We start from the raw sequence: 21329 nt of genomic DNA, 5'->3' as shown, positions 1-21329 counted from the left end.
TCTCTTCCCCCTAGGCACGCTAGAACCATGGCGGCTGGTTCCCATTCCTGGCGTTCTTGCTCACATTCCTCATGTTCTTCGTAGGTTTGTTCTTCCCCCAGGGCGGCGGCAGCCATCTGGCGGGGTCTCGGAGTCTGGCTCTGTGGACAATTCGGGTCATTGGCGTAGTGGCCGACTCGCTGGCATCGGTGACACGTGACATTGGCTCTGTATCCCGGCCGCGCCGGGGTGTTGCCCCGGTTGGCCGGGGGTGGGGTGCTGGTAGCGGGAGCGGCCGGGGCGTTGTCTCTCCCTCGTCCCTGGCCCCCTCCTCCTCCTCGGGGACGGTGCTGACCGTGGTTGTTCCGGTTCTGTTCATGGGGCCCAGTTCGGCCCACTCGGGTAATTTCCCACCGGTCAGCCTCGGCGGCAAGCTGTCGTGGATCAGTTAATTTACTGTCGAGGAGGTGCTGCCTGAGCTCGACGAAGCAGTTGTTCGATAGATGCTCCCATACCATGAGATTGAAGAGTTGCTCGTAAGTCGTTACGTTGCTTCCCTTGATCCACCCCTCGAAGGCCCGGCTGAAATAGTTCACGTATTCCACCCAAGTTGTGCCCGGGATCCGAGTGCAGTTTCGGAACCTCTGGCGGTACATTTCGGGTGTGAGCCCATAGCGGGTGAGGAGGGTAGCTTTCATGTGGTCATAGGAGGTCATCAGATGGTCTGGGAGCTGTAGCAGGGCATCGCGGCCCTCATTGACGAACCTCCCCCATAGACCGGCTCCCCAGTCGCTTCGATCGATCCGGTGGGAGGTCATAGCGATCTCGTAGGCCTTGAACCATTGCTGTATGTCGTCCTCTCGGAAATATTCTCGAACGACATCCTTGGGGATGTGTACCTTCCTTTCTGTCACCCCCGGGGGGCGCGGTTGCTCGGGCACTCCTAATTCTTTGTTCTGCTTGCGTAAGTCTATCTCAGCTAGTTTGCGTTCGTGTTCGTACGCCAGTCTCTTCTCTTCAAGCTCTCTTTGTCTCTGTTTCTCTTCCCGTTCTTCTCGGAGCCGCAGATGTTCCAGATTTAGTTTTTGTTCGGCTAATTTGAGTTTGCCATCCATTTTGAGCCGGGCCATCTCTAGCTCATGTAGTCGGTTTCTTTCTCGTTCTTGGATCTCATCTTGCGAGAGACCCGTTCTTCGCTCCTCGGGAGCCGTGGTGTCTTTCTCTGCTGTTGCAAGATTTTGGTCCGGGGGTCTGACGGCCCCGGTTTCTGCCCATGACTCAATGGCGTGCTTGAAATCGTCTTTAGTATTCAGACCGGTGGTAGCGATACCTAGTTCAATGCAGAATTGTTTCAACTCACGATGGCTGTATTCTTCCAATTTCTCAATCTGGAATTTTTCGGTGGATCCGCTTTCTTTGGTTGACATTGTGGTTTTGTCGTGGGGTGAGCTACTCTCTGTACGATTACGCGTTGATTCGGATCCCGTCGCTGGCCACCAATGTTAGACGGACCGGGAGGGTCGGCCGAGGATAAGGGGAGAGGTCTCCGGGGAGATCCGTCTCCAGCAATCGTACAGACAAATAACTTCCCCCCCACTGACGTACACCACACAAGGATAAGGTTCAACGTTACTTTATAAGCAATTCTTTAAGTACGGTGAGGTGGTACAAGGAGGTCTGGACTCCGGGGTCCCCTCTATTCTAGTCTCTTGGTTGGGTAAGGGGGTAGCGGGACAGTCTCGTTACCACTCTGGGGGATGTGGTTGTAGATGAATTAGCTCACAATCCTCGCGCTCGGCGTTCTAGATGATCGGGCCGCGGCGGAGCCAGCAGGTCCCGGGATGGTTGACGGTAGTGACGGTCCGCGGCGGAGCCAGCAGGTCCCGATGAAGATGGGTGCAGAGAGCCGCGGCAGCGCCAGCAGGCAGGTCGGTAGTTCGCAAGGCAGGGCTACGGCAGCGCCAGTAGTCCGTCAAGGATGAGTTCTTCACTGCGTCTCTCGACTCCAGGATACAACTGCCTTCCTGCTCTGGAGCTGCGCCAGTTATAGGTCTGGCGCCCTTTGATGTCCGGACCCTCGCACTGGGAGGTCGGGAGGTCCGGGATGAGGGAGTCCAGACACCCAGCAGGGGGGTGGAGCCAGCGCCTGGGGGAGCTGGGGGCGATCGGCACCTGGCGGGGGAGAGCCATCGACACCTCTTTCTCCCATTGACCTGCCAAGTAGTCCGCTCACCTCCTGGGTGGATGGTGGTGCCGGGATGTCGGGGCCTGGCCAGGCCCAGGGTTAGGGTTGATCGGAGGCCACGCGGCCTCGTGGTGCCGTGTCCAAGATGGCGCCCAGGCCGGCGAGAGGGCCGGTAGGGAATCGGGCCCACGATGTGGAGATGTTCAGGGGCAGGGGCCCTATAGGAGACGGGAAACGGGTTGTTGTTGCGTGTAACGCCTGAGGAGCGGGGCTCGGGCCTGGTCGTGCGGGGAGGGAGCAAGCCTTACACGTGGCCTGTCCAACAAAGTATCATTACACATACAACAAGCCAGGGCCATGGCTTTGTCTATGGTTGTAAGTTGCATGTGATAAATATGCAACAATACTGTAGAATACTGAAGATGCTTCCATTTTGAAATGTTGAGACTGTGAAAGAACTATAACAAGTCTCTTTTAAGTTACCTCCAAGGTATTTAGGTGTGGTATTGCTGCAAAATTAAGATATATTTTTTTACTCTGAAGGAGACGGCAAAATTGTAGAGCCCGATAGGGACCCGTCTCAGCACCTGCTTTTTAGAACAGCCGGTGCTGAGCACTGGCAGGACCCGGCCCGCTTAAAGCCCTGTGTGCAGCCATCTATACGGTCACACCTGGTCATGTGATGTCATTTGATGGAAGCCCTGGGTGACAAACCCCAAGTGATGTCATGTAGTGAGACAATCCTAAATGCACTCATACCTGACGATATATCACGTGGCTGGCTGAGCTGAGCTCCTTCATTGGAACAAAGATTTGTACAGAGGTGACCCAGGCACAAAAGTAAGAGACACATACCTTTTCATCAATGACAGCGGATAAGAAAGTCGCAAAGTCTTCAGCAGGCTGTGAATAAGGAAAGAAAAAATTATTAAACATTTGGTAAAGATTTAAACCACTATTAACACGCACTGGTAGATCGTTCAGCACAACATTGGGATGAAAGAGCAGGGACGGATCCTTAATCCCGGACATTTTTTAAATCCCCTTCGTGATGTGACACCCTCGGGACACGTAGTAAGCGCGTCAGGGGAGTGTGCTCGGGGCGCTTCGTGCCTCCGTCCGTCAGCGGATGGGGGACTTCAGCATAGACACGTTCATCTGAACGGGAATTAGCCGCGTGCCAGCGCGCGCTCTAATCCCGTCACCCCCCGCTACGAAGGCGCAGAGCCGCACTCACGTTGCCCACTTTGATCTCGCGGAGCTCCTCCAGCAGCTGCGCGCGGATCCGCGGCCACAGCGCGGCGGGGGCGTAGAGGCGCGAGCAGGCCGAGCACTTCTGGCCGCTGTACTCGAAGGCGGAGCGCAGGGTGCCGCTCACCACGCTCCCCACGTCCGCCGACTCGTGCACGAAGTGGAAGTTCTTTCCGCCGCACTCTGCAAACAAGAAGACAGACGAGCGAGTGTTAATACCATGCGGATTATAGATGGACCGATCGGGATGAAATGATGCACCGGCCCCGAGGACATCAAACAAGAACATAAAGAAATATTACTTCTTTTACAGTTCTATAAATAGTGTGCGAGCTCGACTGAAAAAGTCAGCCAGCGTTTACCAGCAAGGTTTCTGAATGAATATTTTTTTGAAAAGGGCTAAACATATCTGTCTTGTTTCCTCCTTTACCAGCCTTCACATAAAAATAAACTAGGTGTCAATCGTATTCCAACCCTTCTGAGGTCGATACGTTCTGAAGCATTATACTAGTTATTTAGAAAATGTGTTATTTCATTTGTTTGGAAGTGACAAAACAGTGATGTGGGCCTCTATTGTGACTCCGAGTATGCAGCTCTCCTGGGAAAAGTCATTTACTACCACATCTGCGTTCCTCATCATTAAAGTGCCCCCCTAAAATAGAGGCAAATTCCGGACAGGACTGTAAAAAATTCAGGACAAAGGGTCAAAATTCAGCAGGACAACAATTCTATTTTATGGACACATCAAGGAGAGGCCATGCCCCTCTACTTTTATTACTGCATTTATATGCTATTTTTAACATAGCACTACTTATTCACCATGGTCTTCATGTGATTGCCTCAGGTGGCCCATTATGCCCTTGCTCAATAGTAAATTAATGCCCTCGAGCCGGGTGTCAAGGGCATCACCTCATCCAGAATTACCCTAACTTTCTTGGAGAGAAAGCAACAGCAACATTTTGATTGTTTCTTAGCATTTTAAAATCAATGGCAAACAGTTTGAGAAACATTACGGTAAGTGCAGTGCTTAGTTTGTTGAACAAGTGTGTGTGTGTGCATGTGTGTGTGCGCAAGCGCTAAGGCTCTCGTCAGAAGTCCACTGCGGCTTGCACCACCCATTGGCCCGCCAGTGCTGCCAATGCCACTACCATCACAACTACAAGATTGACACTTCAGACTATTCAAGGCCCCCAACTGATTCAAGAGGTTGTTGCTAAGAACCAGATAAATAAGGACGAGACGAACAAGTTGGGACAATTCCCAAAATAAGACAAGATGGGCCTGCCATGAGCATCTGAAAGTACTTTTAACCTAGGGATTCGCCTCAGCAGAGAGGAGAGAAACAGAAGAGACACTGGCGAGTGGTTGAACAAGCAGCACACCCCCATCCTGACAAACTCTGCTGAGACAATGGTCTGCTGGTCATGCTTGTGAAGGGTGAGCAGGGGCCAGACCCTTTGGAAGGTTGTGCTGGGCAACTGCCCACTGTGTCCATGTCTTAAATTGGTTCTGCCGTTGAGCCAAGGCCAACCCAGTGACCTGGATCATCCCTAAGTGCCAAAATACATGCTGAATCTTCAAAATAGTTGGGATGTAAATTACAGAAGCAAATTAAAGAACATGATAAAGATTTTATAATGTAGGAAGTGTTTCTGTAACATACAGTGGTGTTTTCCCCTATATATACAATTAGACCTCAGATTGAACTGGGACTCAGTTGCCTTTCGATACCAAGAGATTAATATCTGAAATGACCCCACTGATTTACAGGATGGAAACCTGGGCAGAGCGACACAGTCCCTCTGAGCCCAGTGTGCCTTTTGGTCTTTTCGTCCACTTTCAGTAATGGGCCACGTGGCACGAATAAAGATGGTTGTGGGGCCCCAGTTATCGTAATATTTGAAATCGTTCACCTGCTTACCCCTCGTTAATTCTTTAGATACCTTGCCATGTCCCACCTCTGATTTGGGGGCTGAGGCACTGCCAAGTAGCTCTTCCCACTCTAACGCTACCCATGACTGCAGGTGGATTAGCCCATCTAGACTTGGCACACCATTATATAGCCGCACACCAATGGGTGCTGCACTAGCTGCCTGGCCGCCCCCTGCGTAAGACAGGGTTGACCCGTAAAGACTTTAAGGAGAGCTTACGGCACTACTCATTGTTCCCTAATGACAATTCTACACAATGCCACCTAGGGCTAATCCACCCAGCTTTCTCTTAACTTACTAGAACCCATAAACTCATTAACATAAAGAAACCCTATGCTCCTTTGCTAGGCCTCCCCACTCACATTGGACAGTTTTGCTTAGGGCAAGTCCATCGATGGCATGCTGCAGGCCTCTCAAAATTGTGGTATTTGTTTGTTGACGGGGAGCTACTAGATTTCCAAACCCTTATGGCAGACTAGAGTCTTCACCAGGGTCATATCCTATCTTACGGACAAATTAAACAATCATTAAATACCCTATTTCATGTCCACCGCATAGCACTAACCGCACATGAAGTGTAGCAGATAATCTATACAATAGGGACTGGTGGTAAACTGATAAGATGGGTGTACATAGCTTTCCTGGAACATGGGGACCACTACAGGGCTTCTGTCTGTACTAACTAGAAGAATGACATGGCCTAACCTCTGCACAATGTAGACTGGGTCAAATTACTGAAATTTCCTCCACACAAAGTATCCCATAACTCCTGTTTTAAGTACATTCAATTTAATATTCAATTTATATTCCGTTTAATATCCTGAACTGAGGCTACCACACACCTGCCCGATGTACCTGGGAGCTGCAGCTGTGTGGCTCAGGGGTTAGAGGCAGCAGACCCGGAAGCTGAGATCGGTCCTGGACCAGGGTTCAATTCCCCGCCTCGGCGGAGTCTTGGGCTAAAAATTCCACGGACTCGATAATTCTCGCCCCGGTGCCTCCTCGACTCACGGGTTCACACTCTGCGACTCTGGGCAATAGCTTGCTTAATCTCCACAACGGCCCCTCGCGGCGGGATGCCTGACTTTCACCTTGTGGATACCCTGCTATCTCACAGGGGAATACCAGGAAGGGTTCACTAAGCAAGCGCCGGGACACCCACTGCGGGTAGCTGTGCGCTATATAAGCTCAACTACAACTACATGTCCTCACTGTATGCAATTTTAGATGTAGATTTGCTTCATGTGCTTTCGTCTTGCCCCACACTCCTTTCATACTGGCAGAGAGTTCTCGAGGTGCTGTCGACCACGATGGTCTGTGTAATAACAAATTCCCCAGAAGTAGTCCTATTGGGGTTTTCCACCACCCTAACTTTGAGAAACCCATCACCAAGTAATTCGACCTGGTTCTTCTTCTAGCAAAAAACAATATTACGCTGCTCTGGAAGGGTTCAACTTCTCTGGTTATTGTAAGATGGACCATGTTTCATTCTCTTGATTTCAGTCTGAGAGTACAATGGCAGGGACTCTGCGAGAGGTGGCGTAAAATCGAATATGGCTGCTGTGGATTGCCGTTGGTAGGCAGACGTGGTGGCTCTAGAGGCGCATGTCAACAAGGAACTCTGCACCGTGACGTCACCACCAGATCTGGCCACAAACGTGAGGAAGGCTCGAAATGGAGGACTGACACAGCAAGGAGGAAGACACCCAACTGCCGGAGAGGATGAGCAAGACAAGGGGCAGCTCAGGAGAGGATGACACGAGAGTAGACGATGAGGGCACAAGCTGTCGAGAGAGACTGGAACCCATGGGGAGAAGCCTGTAAATGACTGGAATCATCCTACCAAAACAAGACAGATTTACCACACACAGCCCCGGCAACCTGAAAAAAGGAGGTGCTGTGGCCTGGAGTCAGGGCTGTGGCACCAGGCAAGTGATTCTATGTTTAATAACTTAGTGGCACTAATAAAGGCTGATTCTGGGTAATATTGGATGTCCAGAGGGGTGGGAGCACCCATAAACTGGACTAGGGAGCACTAGTGAATAGTTAAGGGCACCACAAACACCCTAGAAATCAGAGCACAGCAGTGGTGAAGATGAAGAGAAGATAGTGATAATCTGAATACATGCTCAGGGTCTGTTTTATTTTCATGAGGGTCTAAGCTGGCATTAAAGAGAGGCCTAGTAGAACAACAAGCATTGGAAATGCAATAGGTCTCGCATTAGGAAAGTTTGAGCTATTGGTATTGTAAATGACACTTTTTTTATTTATGTGTTGGTTTTGAAAGTAGCAAAATTAATAGCTTTGTCAGTTACAATGTCAATAGTTTTAACTTTTGCAAATGTGACACCTATAGCATTTGTAATGCAATGTGTGTTGTATTTACGTGACTTAGATGTATTGATATTACAAATAACAATTGCTTTTAATTTTGTAAATAATTAATACTTAAATAAAAGTTATTGTAATTTATAATGGCAATAGCTTAAACGTTTGTAAATAACTTTTGTGAAGATTATGTTCAGTGTATTTTATTGTGACGAAAATCCAAGAACATTGCATTTGCACCTACACACACACAGAGCCACACACATATAGATGTGGTGGTGGTGGATGCGGTGGAAGTGGTGGTGGATGTGGTGGATGTGGCGGTGGTGGATGTGGTGGTGGATGTGGCGGTGGATGTCATGGTGGATGTGGAGGTGATGGTGGATGTGGTGGTGGATGTGGTGGTGGTGGTGGATGTGATGGTGGATGTGGTGGATGTGGTGGTGGATGTGGTGGTGGATGCGGTGGATGTGGTGGATGTGGTGGTGGATGCGGTGGATGCGGTGGATGCGGTGGTGGTTGTAGTGGATGCGGTGGTGGTTGTAGTGGATGTGGTGGTGGATGTAGTGGTGGTGGGTGTGGTGGTGGTGGTGGATGCGGTGGTGGTGGATGCGGTGGATGTCATGTTTTTGTAGGCTCACAGCCAATTGATTAATATATCTACTCGGCAATAACTTCTTTAAATGGGTCTGGCACTCTTTACTCATTAAAGAGACAAATGATTCTTCCCATCACACCGCATTAAATAAAAATTACCAACTGGAAAAATGTGGTATTCTTCAGGATATGAGACACGACCAGAAAGCTTAAAAAAAATACTGGACTCAGGTAAAAAAAAAAAAAAAAAAACTTCAAAGCAGCAGATGTACTTTATCGAAAGTTAATACTAAAAGTTAGTATCTGCTCGGTTCCTGGAACTTATACCCAACTACGGCCTGGAAACGTAAATATAAATAAATATTTCCTAACGGCATAAAAAAAACACTTGCAGAAATAATGCAAATTCATTTTCAGTGGCTGTGCATACAGTAAAACACTGAATTTAAAAGATCGACAATGAAACGTGTATGCCTAATTTAATGCAAGTAGCCAACCGCTACCACACTAACAATTATTACTAACTTGTAGCTGCGATAATGGTTAGACTTTGATAAAGATGCTGGGACTAAGTGCACGAATGTTTGTAAAATAGTACACTTCATCTAGAGCTGCCAACAGCCCACACTGGCACAACTTTGGAAATGCAATAGGTCTCGCATTTGTTGGAGTTGGAGCTATTTACATTGTAAAGGTCAATGTGTTTTACTTATGCCGTAGGTCTGTATTTGTTGGCGCTATTGGCGTTATAAATGGCAATTATTTTTACGTATGTGTTAAGGAGTTAAATGACTGGGACATTGAGAGTAACGTAAAGGCACCGAGGGCAAGAGAGGGCAGATTGTGTGAGGGTGAAACAGGTCCACATCATGACGGAATTGAGGGTTGAATGAAGAAAGAGGTGGCTAATTTAGCAATAAGCCGACAGCCAGCAAGAGCCGATGCAAGAGTTAGCTATGACTGCAGCACCAGGGCACCGGAAGGTTGATGGACAGGTGGGAGGGGCCAGAGCAAATGGCAGGGGGAGATACAACTCACCTGAAAGTTTTGCAGGAGGAGAGGAAGAGATGAACTGAGGGCCTCAAGTAGGGAGGGCAGTGGGAAAGACTCATGGGGAGAGGAGCCTGTTCGCGAGTTCTGGGATAGCAGAAGAGACAGGCTCAGAGAGAGAGGAAGTGTGGCAGACTGAGGTTAAAATGTTTTGGGGGTAGTTGGGGACCGTGTGGGATGGTGTGCAGGGGAGGGAGGGGTGCAAAGACATAGGGTATAGACGCTGATAGACACTTAGGAGCAGCAAAGAAGAGATGTATGTTTAGGAGCACACTGTGTGCTGGGAGCAAGACATGACTAGCCTGCATTGAAATACCTGTATTTTCGGGCATTCTCTTGGTCAGGAAGTAAAGGGCTTTGTTAAACGAGGCGCTTTTACTTACTTTCGCTTTTAGTGCAACGAGGGTGGAAAGTGACGGGCAGGAGAGAGGCTGGGGAGCGGAACTATTGGGGAAGTAACAGAGGAGCACGTGAGGAGGAGAAAGGGGGAAAAGCACCCTGTGCAAGGTGGGGGGGCACACTCCGAGCGGACACTAGGGGAAAACTACACACAGACGTTTTAAGGCATGGGCAAAGCGGGCTCTGGCCCAAGACCCCAGTCTTTCAGGGTCCCCCTGATAGCCAGCTCTGTTCTGAAGAAAGTCTTGCCCTGATGACCTTGAATAATTCAGAAACAGATTCATTTAAATAGTGTTCTCCTTTAATTTATTTTTTATCGTGGGTGATATTTTTGAGTCAATTACACACATTTTGCAGAGAAATGTTGTGTTTTTGTTTCATGCAATATCCCTAAAAATGTTTTTTAGATCAAAACGGGACCTGACATATGAGAAATGGTAGGCTGGCACAGAGATTATTTGCAGTAATATTAGTGAGCTGCTGCTGTGTTACAATATCGAAAACAAAATCAGTATCCCTGAATAGTAGATGTACACATAATTCGAAACGAGTGTGCCTGTGCACTGTTAGTGACCAGGCCAAAGAGGGTATGATAAAGCTGAAATTGGATCATCATAGATTCGAAGCTGTTCCGCACAGGGACCCCCAAAATACTTTTGGCCCCAGGCCCCCAAAATCCTTAAGATGTCCCTGGCTACAGAGAGCAACACGGAGTGCGGGGTTGGGGAGAGAAACAAATATACAAGAGGGAGAAGTTCAGGATGGGAGAGAAGCAAACGGACGTGAGAGAGCAACGCGGGAGGAGAGAGAGGCAGACAACGAAGATGGGTGCAAAAATGCATGCACTTATACAGAGCTTGCTTAAAAAGAAATGAAAGAGAGCAGTACGAGGTGGAGGAAAGCACACAAAGGAGACATAGCAACGTGGCGCGGAGAGAGTGAATCACATGAGGGAGATAGCTGGAAAACACATGCACTCTGCTAGAGTGCTTATTTTAGCCCACTGTAAGATCTGGTAACCGATTTTTTGCAATCAGACAGATTGCGCTGTCTGAGAGGCTCAGCTTACAAATGCGTGCAAGACATGCTGCATTATACCCAGCTAAGCGGAAGAGAAGGCTTCTCACGTTCATATCGCTGGTGCCCCCGGACTTAAAATATTTGAGGAGTGACCCAGGATGGCAGTGACGGCGAATAATACAACTAGCAATACTCAGGGGCCAGAGATCCTTTAGATTCGTTTTTGGGTTACAGGCTTTCAATGGCGCACATGTGAAACACCACTCCGCTGCAGGCTTTGACGGGCTTGCTTAACATATAAACTGCAGTTTCACTGGGAAGAGGTAATGATCAAGGCACACGGAGTGCGGGGTTGGGGAGAGAAACAAATATACGAGAGAGAGAAGTTCAGGATGGGAGAGAAGCAAACGGACGTGAGAGAGCAACGCGGGAGGAGAGAGAGGCAGACAACGAAGATGGGTGCAAAAATGCATGCACTTATAGAGAGCTAGCTTAAAAAGAAATGAAAGAGAGCAGTACGAGGTGGAGGAAAGCACACAAAGGAGACATAGCAACGTGGCGCGGAGAGTGAATCACATGAGGGAGATAGCTGGAAAACACATGCACTCTGCTAGAGTGCTTATTTTAGCCCACTGTAAGATCTGGTAACCGATTTTTTGCAATCAGACAGATTGCGCTGTCTGAGAGGCTCAGCTTACAAATGCGTGCAAGACATGCTGCATTATACCCAGCTAAGCGGAAGAGAAGGCTTCTCAGTTCATATCGCTGGTGCCCCCGGACTTAAAATATTTGAGGAGTGACCCAGGATGGCAGTGACGGCGAATAATACAACTAGCAATACTCAGGGGCCAGAGATCCTTTAGATTCGTTTTTGGGTTACAGGCTTTCAATGGCGCACATGTGAAACACCACTCCGCTGCAGGCTTTGACGGGCTTGCTTAACATATAAACTGCAGTTTCACTGGGAAGAGGTAATGATCAAGGCACACGGAGTGCGGGGTTGGGGAGAGAAACAAATATACGAGAGAGAGAAGTTCAGGATGGGAGAGAAGCAAACGGACGTGAGAGAGCAACGCGGGAGGAGAGAGAGGCAGACAACGAAGATGGGTGCAAAAATGCATGCACTTATAGAGAGCTAGCTTAAAAAGAAATGAAAGAGAGCAGTACGAGGTGGAGGAAAGCACACAAAGGAGACATAGCAACGTGGCGCGGAGAGAGTGAATCACATGAGGGAGATAGCTGGAAAACACATGCACTCTGCTAGAGTGCTTATTTTAGCCCACTGTAAGATCTGGTAACCGATTTTTTGCAATCAGACAGATTGCGCTGTCTGAGAGGCTCAGCTTACAAATGCGTGCAAGACATGCTGCATTATACCCAGCTAAGCGGAAGAGAAGGCTTCTCACGTTCATATCGCTGGTGCCCCCGGACTTAAAATATTTGAGGAGTGACCCAGGATGGCAGTGACGGCGAATAATACAACTAGCAATACTCAGGGGCCAGAGATCCTTTAGATTCGTTTTTGGGTTACAGGCTTTCAATGGCGCACATGTGAAACACCACTCCGCTGCAGGCTTTGACGGGCTTGCTTAACATATAAACTGCAGTTTCACTGGGAAGAGGTAATGATCAAGGCACTTTGGTGACACCCCGGGTGGCTAATAAGGCAACTGGGAAAGTGCTGCGAAATCCAAAAGCAAGCGCACAGAGTGGTCCCGACTGTACCCGTGCTGAGGGAGGGAGGCGAGGGAGGAGAAATACGAGACGGCCTGCCGGCCGTGAGACGTGTGAAGCAGGGGGCGGGGGGAGCGGATACCTTTGAAGTGAAGCTAAGCTTCACTTCAAAGGTGTGGGGGGAGTGCGGCTGAGGGAACAGACGGCGATTTGGTGATGTGCACGCGCATTTTAGGTCAATGCGCAAGCGCATTGACCTAAAAGCCACGGGCACAGCACCAAATCGCCAAGTTCGGTAAAGTCTGTTTAAGCCCCAATAGAGCTTCGCCAGCTAGGCGCATGCTCCCAGCAGGCGAGCCCTAAAAACCAGAGAGTGCGAGGACCCAGGGAGAACCTGGAAAAGGGGAGTGAAGGAACTCTACGGATATCATAACACCAAATTGACTTTCCTTTTCCCTTAGGTATTTTTTAATTTGACTTTGCTATAAATTGTATCCCATCTGACAATACCTGTCGCAAGCACCCTGTTTCACAGGGAGGTATGAGCCGGTCTGATAAAAAAATGTATTGCACAGGCGCGAGATATTTTGGTGGAGGGCTTTAAAGACTCACCTGTGACGATTCTCTACCCCCATAATCCACTCCATACACGTACTCTCTGTTTTGATATAGTAGCTGTTTTTACCACATCTAGGCAACTACTCAAGGCAGTGTTTCAGGATGCCTATCTTTGACACACTGTCATGATTTCCCCTCTAGAACAGTTTCTTCTAAGCACCACACAGTTCATTTAGCTGCTTCCCTATAGTGATAGTTAAAGTAGCGGCAACTGGGCAGGGGGTGGGGGCGGACAGCTTATTATGGGTCAGTTTGTTGCACAGAAAATTTTAAAATTGTATGCTAATTCTTCATAAATTCTCCTGCACTGTTCTTCTTCTGTAAGTGTACGATGAAATCGATTGCTATTTACCTGGCAACTATCATGCTATGTAACCTCTTTTGGCATACAACAATAAAATCCTTAAAAAAAAAAAACTTATGGTAGTGTTTCAGTTTAGTGCATTAGATCACAACAATGAATTGACATTTATTTGAAGTTAAAGTTTCTAAACGTGAACTTTAAACATTCATTAACCCTCCATCTTGACAACACTAGGACTGGACAAAGTGATCCAATTATCTGGTGTCTCTTACATCATGGACAATATTATTGTTGTGGATGGTGGCACATTCCAGGCTGATAAAATATATAAGTGATTTTTTTGTATGCAGTCCATCTTAAACTGAATTATTTAAAAGTGCTCTCAAGTGTCACTATCCAGTAAATTAGACACAGGAAGTAAATTGATTTGACTAACATCACACAATTTAGCCATGCAGGAAATCTAGGATTTGAACTCAGGCTTTCCAGTCACACATAGTGCACTTAAGCCACTGACTAGATTCATTTATTTTTATCAAACGCCTTTAAGACCACAAGACAGTGTTTTTGTACAATTCTGTAAGATGACTAGTATAATGATACTATCGCAATACAGATCACAGGTTAATCTGACGCAACATCTTTAAAAAAATGTCCATAATGAAGGTAAGGGACGGCAGGACACCTTATGCTAATATCATTGATTTTTAAAGACATTGAAGCTATTCTAGAGGTGGGCGAGCAACTGAAAGCTAGAACTAGGCTTGAGCCTGAAGCCCGGCCCAGCTCGAGGTCCTGTGGGAACCATGAGCCCATGATGAGCCAAGCTTTCATGTGGCTTCTGCCTGCCTTCTTCCCTCTACCCAGGATGTGGCATTAGAGCCAGAGCTGCTGACTTTGGACCGAGGGAGCCAGGTTCAAGTCTCAGCATCGGCTCAACATCCTGTGACTCTGGACAAGCCACTTAATCTCCCCACACCTTTAAACAATGAATGTGACCCTGTGAAATGTAAGTGGTGCTCATGTACAGTGCTCTAATACTTTTGGGTCAAGTTCACGTTATATTAACACGACAGAAAAATACACAAAGAAGTAAAAACAAAGCCTTAACATAAGGAAAGGCAAATACCCATTTCCTGGCTGATTCGTACAAAGTTAAAAAAGAAATCAGGGCTAAATTGCAGCTTTCCTGCTTAAGTTGTGTGATCTTAAGCAAATATTTTACTTCACCAAAACTCTTTTTTCTTCATTAATGCGTAAGAAAGCACTTTCAAATACTTGAACTCTGAATACAAGTTGTTCAAAAACCTATTGTATTCGATTTAATAGACTTTAATGTGACATATTAACGTCAATGCTTCACATGTTAACGAAATACACTTCTCCTGAATTTTATCATAGTTTACATGATTTTTGTATTATGATTAACATAGCAAATATATCAGGGCTTGTCTCATGCACGGGCTCTACGATCCGAGCCAGACCCTTGGCTCAGCTCTCCTTGTTAATTTGTTGGCTCCTCCACCTAGAAGCTATTCAATGCAGCGACTGAAGTGCATTAAAAGAAGTATGGATACTGACATAGGGACGGGGTCAGTCAGCGTGGAGGCAGATTCAAAGGTGTGGCTAAAAACAGCATAGTATTCTGTAACAATTTTGTTTATCTCTCACTGTCAGGTAACTACACATAAAATAACGCACATTTTTACTTAAAAATAAATAAAAGTTAAAATAATCAGCGGGGAATGCACTATTTTATGTTACGAACCATCTACTGGTTAATACGATCATGGCAGATGTATATGTGTGCAACCAGAGGCCCATAGAGTTGAATCCTGTTTGGCGCAGCAGGGAAAAGTGACGTGGTTTTTAGTATTAGGAGACTCCTGAAAGTACTGTGAATGTTTAAGTCATTATTTTCAACAGGCATAATACACAGTAAAAATAGGCTGTCACTAAGTGCACATATAAATTTAGGTTAAAGATAAATAATACTTCTAAAGTATAGCTTTCAGTACTATGCAGATTATACCTAGTGCAATTTATTTTTATAACTGTCCATTAAAAACATGCATTCCATAGCTCAGCTTGGATCACCCTTACAGTATCCTCTCAAAAAGAAAACACCTTGTCATCAGGAAGCTTCAAGTGACTCCATTAATTAACGCATCTCAAGCAACCTTCACATTTGTCGATTAACCAACTGAACACATTTGCATTTCTTTGCGGAAGCAGACACCCTGACAAGAAGGCTTATTTCTTTTCAGAGCTCTGCCCCTCCCTCTGGATTGCAGCACAGGAACCTCCCTCCCTTCCACTTCAGCTAGGGAATCTCAATTGTGGGAATTCATTTTTTTGTTCTTTAGCTGAGAAGCTAAAAATAAGGACAAATGTCATCCGTCAAGACATCAATCACAGACTAAGGATGTTAGGGCAAATATATGGACAGTCTATGAAAATTACAGATGGGTGGTCACCCTGCTCATCATCACAGACCTTACAAGATGTGGATGAATCATGGGTGAATCCTCAAGCATAATGATAAAGGCAATTCACTCGCTCACCCATCCCATAAAAAAGGCAGCAAAAATAAATAATTTCATCCTTTATAACTACAGTTTTTCAGGCTCTATTATTATTCTTAATATTATTATTATCACAATTTTATTATCATGCAAATGCTTCACTCTTGGAATATAAATTAACACGCTGAGGAAAATTAAACCCTTTCTCCCGGCCAAAGACTTCCAAACTGCTGTACAAGCTTTAGTCATCCCTCGAATAGACTACGGAATTGCGGCCCTCAGCGGTCTCCCACTAGCCACAACAGCACCCTTAAGAGCCTCCCTGAACGCTGCCGCGAGACTCATTACTGGCTCTAGAAAGCATTCGCACATATCCCCAGACTTAAAGACTCTAAAATGGCTGCCTTTTGAGGCCAGAATACATCTAAAAATTGCAGTTATGACACACGCGGCCGTGCACCACAAGGCACCCAACTACCTCGCTCAAAAGCTGTCTATATCAGGAGGTTCGAGATCCAATAGGAGTACAAAAAATCTACTCCTGAAACCTCGTAGATTCCGGAAAGTGAAAACCTACAAGCGCTCCTTCTCAGGAATGGCACCCAGGATCTGGAATGCGCTCCCTCCTGAAATCAGGCTGATCCCCTCCACTTCACTCTTCAAGAAAGAGGTGAAAACCATCCTTCTGGCCAAGATCTCCTGATCGTTATAGATGCTGGTTCAGAGACTCTTCATTGCTTGTATCACTGCGCAATATCCCCTGGCACTATACTCTACTTGTTGGGGGCACCACTACGCTACTCTCTTACTACCGACCAAGATGTGATACACGTTGGTTTACTGATTCACCTGTACACCTCTGTAGTGGGATCAATGACCTGTGCTGTCCTATATTACTTCCTTACCTGACTGTATATGGATTGGTTTTATGTATGTTTTTATTAACCATGTTATTACCATGCTATTGACTATTATGCTGTTCCCATTATCTCTGTTGACTCCTACTGCCCCTACCCTGTCTTTGTAAAGCGCTCTGATATCTGTAAGGATCCTGTTCGCGCTATATAAAACTTTGAATAAATAAATAAAAATAAATAAATCAAATCTGGCATTAACACTCATTCCAGCAATGTCAGGTGGACAGGGCAAATACGGATATTCAACAAGCTACAATGCAACTGTTTATTCAGGATGGTAGCATAGTTATGTGGTAATTTCTGTTGAGTGATAAATATGTTATGTTATTTGATCTTGATCTAGCGTATGACTCACTCCCGATGGAATAACTCAGCGCTTGGCTGTTCAGAAACTAAAGTGCTTTAGAACATCCAGGGTTTTAGCATCTTCTAAAAAAATTGTCAAATCATGGAAGGTACAGATATGATAAGGGAGTTTGTTCCAGTGAAAGAGGGCCAAATACAAAAAAGATGTGCCACCAAAACTGGAGGTGCATATGAGGGATCTGTAAGAAAGCTTTGTTTATGGACCATAACTGTCTGGAGGGCTGATAATGGTGGAGTCTCTAATGAAGATCGCTGGGGAGGGCCTTATTTAAAGCCTTGTGGGTCTGATAGGCAACCAATGCAGTTTTTTTTAAGAGAGGGGCTGAAGAGGACCTTGTGGGGAGGTTGCAAATCAAGCCATGCAGCTGTATTCTGCAAACCTGCACTTTCGCCAACAGGGTATCATTAGCTACCCCAAAGAATGCGTTCCCATAGTCCAGGCGACTGCTTATAATGGCCTGGACAACGGTTTTCATGGAGGTGGGTGAGAGACAGGCAAAAACGTTTTTTATGAGCCTCATTGTGGCAAAACAAGTGCTGAAGGTTAAATTGACATGATCTTTCATATATAGCATATGATCTAATTTGACTCCGAGATTTTTTACCACTTGTTTAAGAGAAGGGGCTAGACCAAGTTCAATTGGCCACCAGTCAGCTGACCAAAGCTCATATGCCTTACCAAATAGCACAATCTCAGTCTTCTCACCTCTTAGTCATAGACATTAGTTACTCATCCAGTCTGGAAATTACCCTCATACAACTCTTAAGCTGAGATTAGACTATTTCTGGATTCGGTCCGAAGGAGATGAGAAGTTGGGTATCATCAGCATATGACACGATCCCCACACCACAAGATCTCACAAATTGTACGAGAGGCGCTACATCGATGATAAATAGTGTTGGGCTCAGGGACAAGCTCTATGGGATCCCTCAGTTGTTAAACATCTTTATCTAAAGCGCTCGAAACAGACGTTTTGGGTACGACAGTCAAGAAAATCCCTGAGCCAGTGCAGCACTCTGCCATAGAGTCCAGCTCATGTAATCTGCGGATTAGGTTACGGTGAGAGACCAGATCAAAAGACGCTGACAAATCCAGTAAAACCAACATGGACCGGTGTTCCTGCATCTAGTGAGAGTCTGAGGTGGTCAGTGACTGCCACCAATGTGGTCTTGGTGCGGTGTAACACTCTGAAACTCGATTGTGAGGGGTCTAGGATCTTATGTTCATCTAGAAGTTTACTAGCTGTTAATTAATGTGGCTAGCTAGTGTTTTTCAATTAGGGGTAGCAGCGAGTTGGTCTATAGTTGGAGAGAACTTTGGGGTTTGCAGCGGGTTTCTTGAGAATCGGGGCTATTTGGGCACACTTCAATGCAGAGGCATTTCAGCTGAGACTAGTGAGAAGTAGAAAAGTATCATTACTGATGGTGCCATGAGATTGGCTAGACTGGCCATTATTCTAGGTGGGCATATATCTTGGGGAGAAACGGATTTGGCCACAGCTAGCATCTTCTGCAGCTGCTGCAAGGAGCATGTTTCAAATTTACCTAAGCCAACAATAGTATTTGGGTGAGGTGAACTAAAATCGATATCTATCTCTGGTAGCTCTAAACTGATTGGAAAATTCTTGTATCCGATGTTAATCTTTTCTTAGAAGAAGTCGGCTCGAGAGTTACAAAGTTTTTGTGAGGCCTTAGTGGTAGGAGTGCGGGCACGTGGTTTCACAAAGCTATTTATGGCTTTGTACAGTTTCTTTATAGAATTGCTCACATGAGCAATCGTGGAAGCAGTATAAAGTTTCTGTGCTGCCTTTATCTTGTTGTGGTACCTGTTTAGCAGAGCCCTGTATGCTGCTTTATCCGCAGAGGATTTAGTGGAGTGACATCTACGTTCAAGCAGTTTGCGTTTCGATTTCTCCGAATGCAAGTTGTCAGTGTGCTAGGGTGCAAGGCTTTCCAGGGAGGTGGATGGAAGTTTTTTTACAAGGAGCAATCTGATCAAATGAGGTGGTGAGAGAATCGTAGAATGAAATCAGAGCAGTATTAATAGCCATATGAGGTGTCACTGTGATGGTCTTAAAGGTCTCGGAGAATGAAGCAGGGGTAATCGTCTTCCATAGGCGTCGTGGTCTGTTAGTCTCGATTCTAGGTTTGGCCAGGGCATTATTACATGGGATACCGAATTTGATCAGAAAGTGATGTGACCATGTAATAGGAAGAGGAGGTTCACTTATTGCTTCTGCTATGTTCGTAAAAATAAGGTCGAGGGTGTGTCTTGCCCTATGCGTACAGCCTGTCACTATTTGTTTGAGCTCCAATGTTTCCAGATCTGCTAAGAGTTGGACCGTATCTATCTATATTAGAACTATGTCACTCCGCACAAGTTCTATAACTAATGTACCTGGCTTATAACAGTGTCATTCCTTTTACCATCCATGTGATGCTGCATTACAAGTGAGCGTAACTATCCAGCCTGTTTTCCTAAATAAAGTTTTTAAAAGGAAAGAAGCCATTCATAACCAGATAAATGTCTGGCTTTATTTAACAAAAAATATCCAATGTGCCAATAACTTACTGGTAATGTTAATTACACTGATTACCCTTACTTGTCTCTGTATTAAAGAATGAACTGTGTTCACATCACCAAAGACATTACTACATCTATGCCCTCACTCTCTCTCATACCGTAAAAAGGAAAGGTGTCCTTTCGGCACCATATCACCACCACTCTGGAGAATGGCAATGGGGCTTGAGGGGAAGAGGGCACATTACCTCCTCAACTGTTTCTCATGCTTTCTAAATGAGATTTTACAACAGCAGTCACGTCACTCCCAACATAGCATACACAATGCAGAGGCAGCACAAGTGTCCCCTAGAAGGAGCATGGCAACATCAGAGGAAACAGCCAAGAAGACGAGCCGTAGGCAAGCCAACCTCCAAGGATCACTCAGTGGGAGATAAAGGAGAGGAACTGTAGGAAGCTACCTCTCTCTATATAGTGCACTAAAGAAGAAGTTACTTATCTTTGGTAAGAGACATATATAGTTATAGATTCCTTACCTTAGAATTACCCACAAGCGTCAGACTGGATCCGGAGAAATTTTTTCTTAGCAGTACCTCTGCACGTCGGTAGGTGGCGTTGGTCCACTCCGCATCCGTCATTGGCGTCGTGGTCGTTGGGATTACTTCGCAGTGTCTACTTAGACGCCACCCCTGCGTGCTGACATCAGTCTGACACGACTTTTCACGCCAGAAGCGTAGAGCCATGCAAGCCACGGACCATTGGAGCACAAACAAGGGCCCTGGAATGGAGTCCCTATCCCTAGAAGTCAGTTTGCACAACAGGAAGGATGGGAGGGGTGGTAAGGAATCTCTAAAACATATGTCTCTTACAGAAAAGGTAAGTAACTTGTTCATCTGAAAGAGACTGTAGTTATAGATTCCTTACCTTGTGGCCGACTGTGAACCGCAGGTAGCACCGTGGCCGGTGGGCAGGCAAGACGGGAATGTGAAAATAAGCGTCTTGCAAGTTAAACGCTTCCATCCAGTCTCCAGGGCAGATATGACCTGAGCCAAGGTTAACATTTTGAACAACTTACGGAGGAAGTGGTTGACATCCCTGAGGTCTAAGATAGGACGCAGGCCTTTGTCCTTGGGTACCAGGAAGAAGTGGGAGTAACAACCATGACCTTCTTCTGGCACAGGGACTCGTTTGATAGCTCCCTTGGCCAAGAGAGCTGTAACTTCCTGGCGGAGAAGGGTCAAGTGATCCTCCGACATGCGATGGAGTGTTGGTGGCATGGAGTATGGGGTAGTCTCGAAGGGGAGGGAGTAACCCCTTCGGTCTATCTGCAAAACCCACCTGTCCGACATGATGTTGTTTCAGTGTGGGAGGTGATGGCGGATCCTGCCTCCCACTGGCAACTGGTGGCCCTGAAAAGTTGGACTAGGAAGGTTTGGAGGCTGCTGCAGGGGGAGGGGGGCATTGGTGGACTGGCCCGCCCGCTGGCCCCCAGACCCGTGATGCTGGGTCTCATGTCCCTGACAGCGCAGAGGCTGAGCAGCTTGCGCAGGCCTGTGGCTTTGGGTGGAACGTGGTGGGGCATCCTTTCCGTAGCCACGAAAGTGGCGAAAGGCTGACTGCATGGGGCAAGAAGTGACTGAAAGGCCCAATGACCTGGCCGTAGC

At 46.6% G+C, this 21329-nt stretch overlaps 1 protein-coding gene across 1 annotated transcript in view; it reads right to left on the bottom strand.

The window, feature by feature from the left end:
* ALDH4A1 (aldehyde dehydrogenase 4 family member A1) overlaps positions 1–21329 on the bottom strand; it is a 184929-nt gene that overhangs the window by 33781 nt on the left and 129819 nt on the right. The window contains exons 10-11 of the mRNA XM_078642520.1: positions 3402–3598; positions 3020–3067 (exon numbers count right to left, since the gene is read on the bottom strand). Coding sequence (XP_078498646.1) covers positions 3020–3067; positions 3402–3598 — 245 coding nt within the window. The remainder of the gene's footprint in view (positions 1–3019; positions 3068–3401; positions 3599–21329) is intronic.

This window comes from Lissotriton helveticus, chromosome 5_1 (assembly GCF_964261635.1).
Source record: "Lissotriton helveticus chromosome 5_1, aLisHel1.1, whole genome shotgun sequence".
NCBI lineage: Eukaryota > Metazoa > Chordata > Amphibia > Caudata > Salamandridae > Lissotriton > Lissotriton helveticus.
Note: the sequence above shows the minus strand (reverse complement) of the source record. Positions and strands in the feature narration are given on the sequence as shown.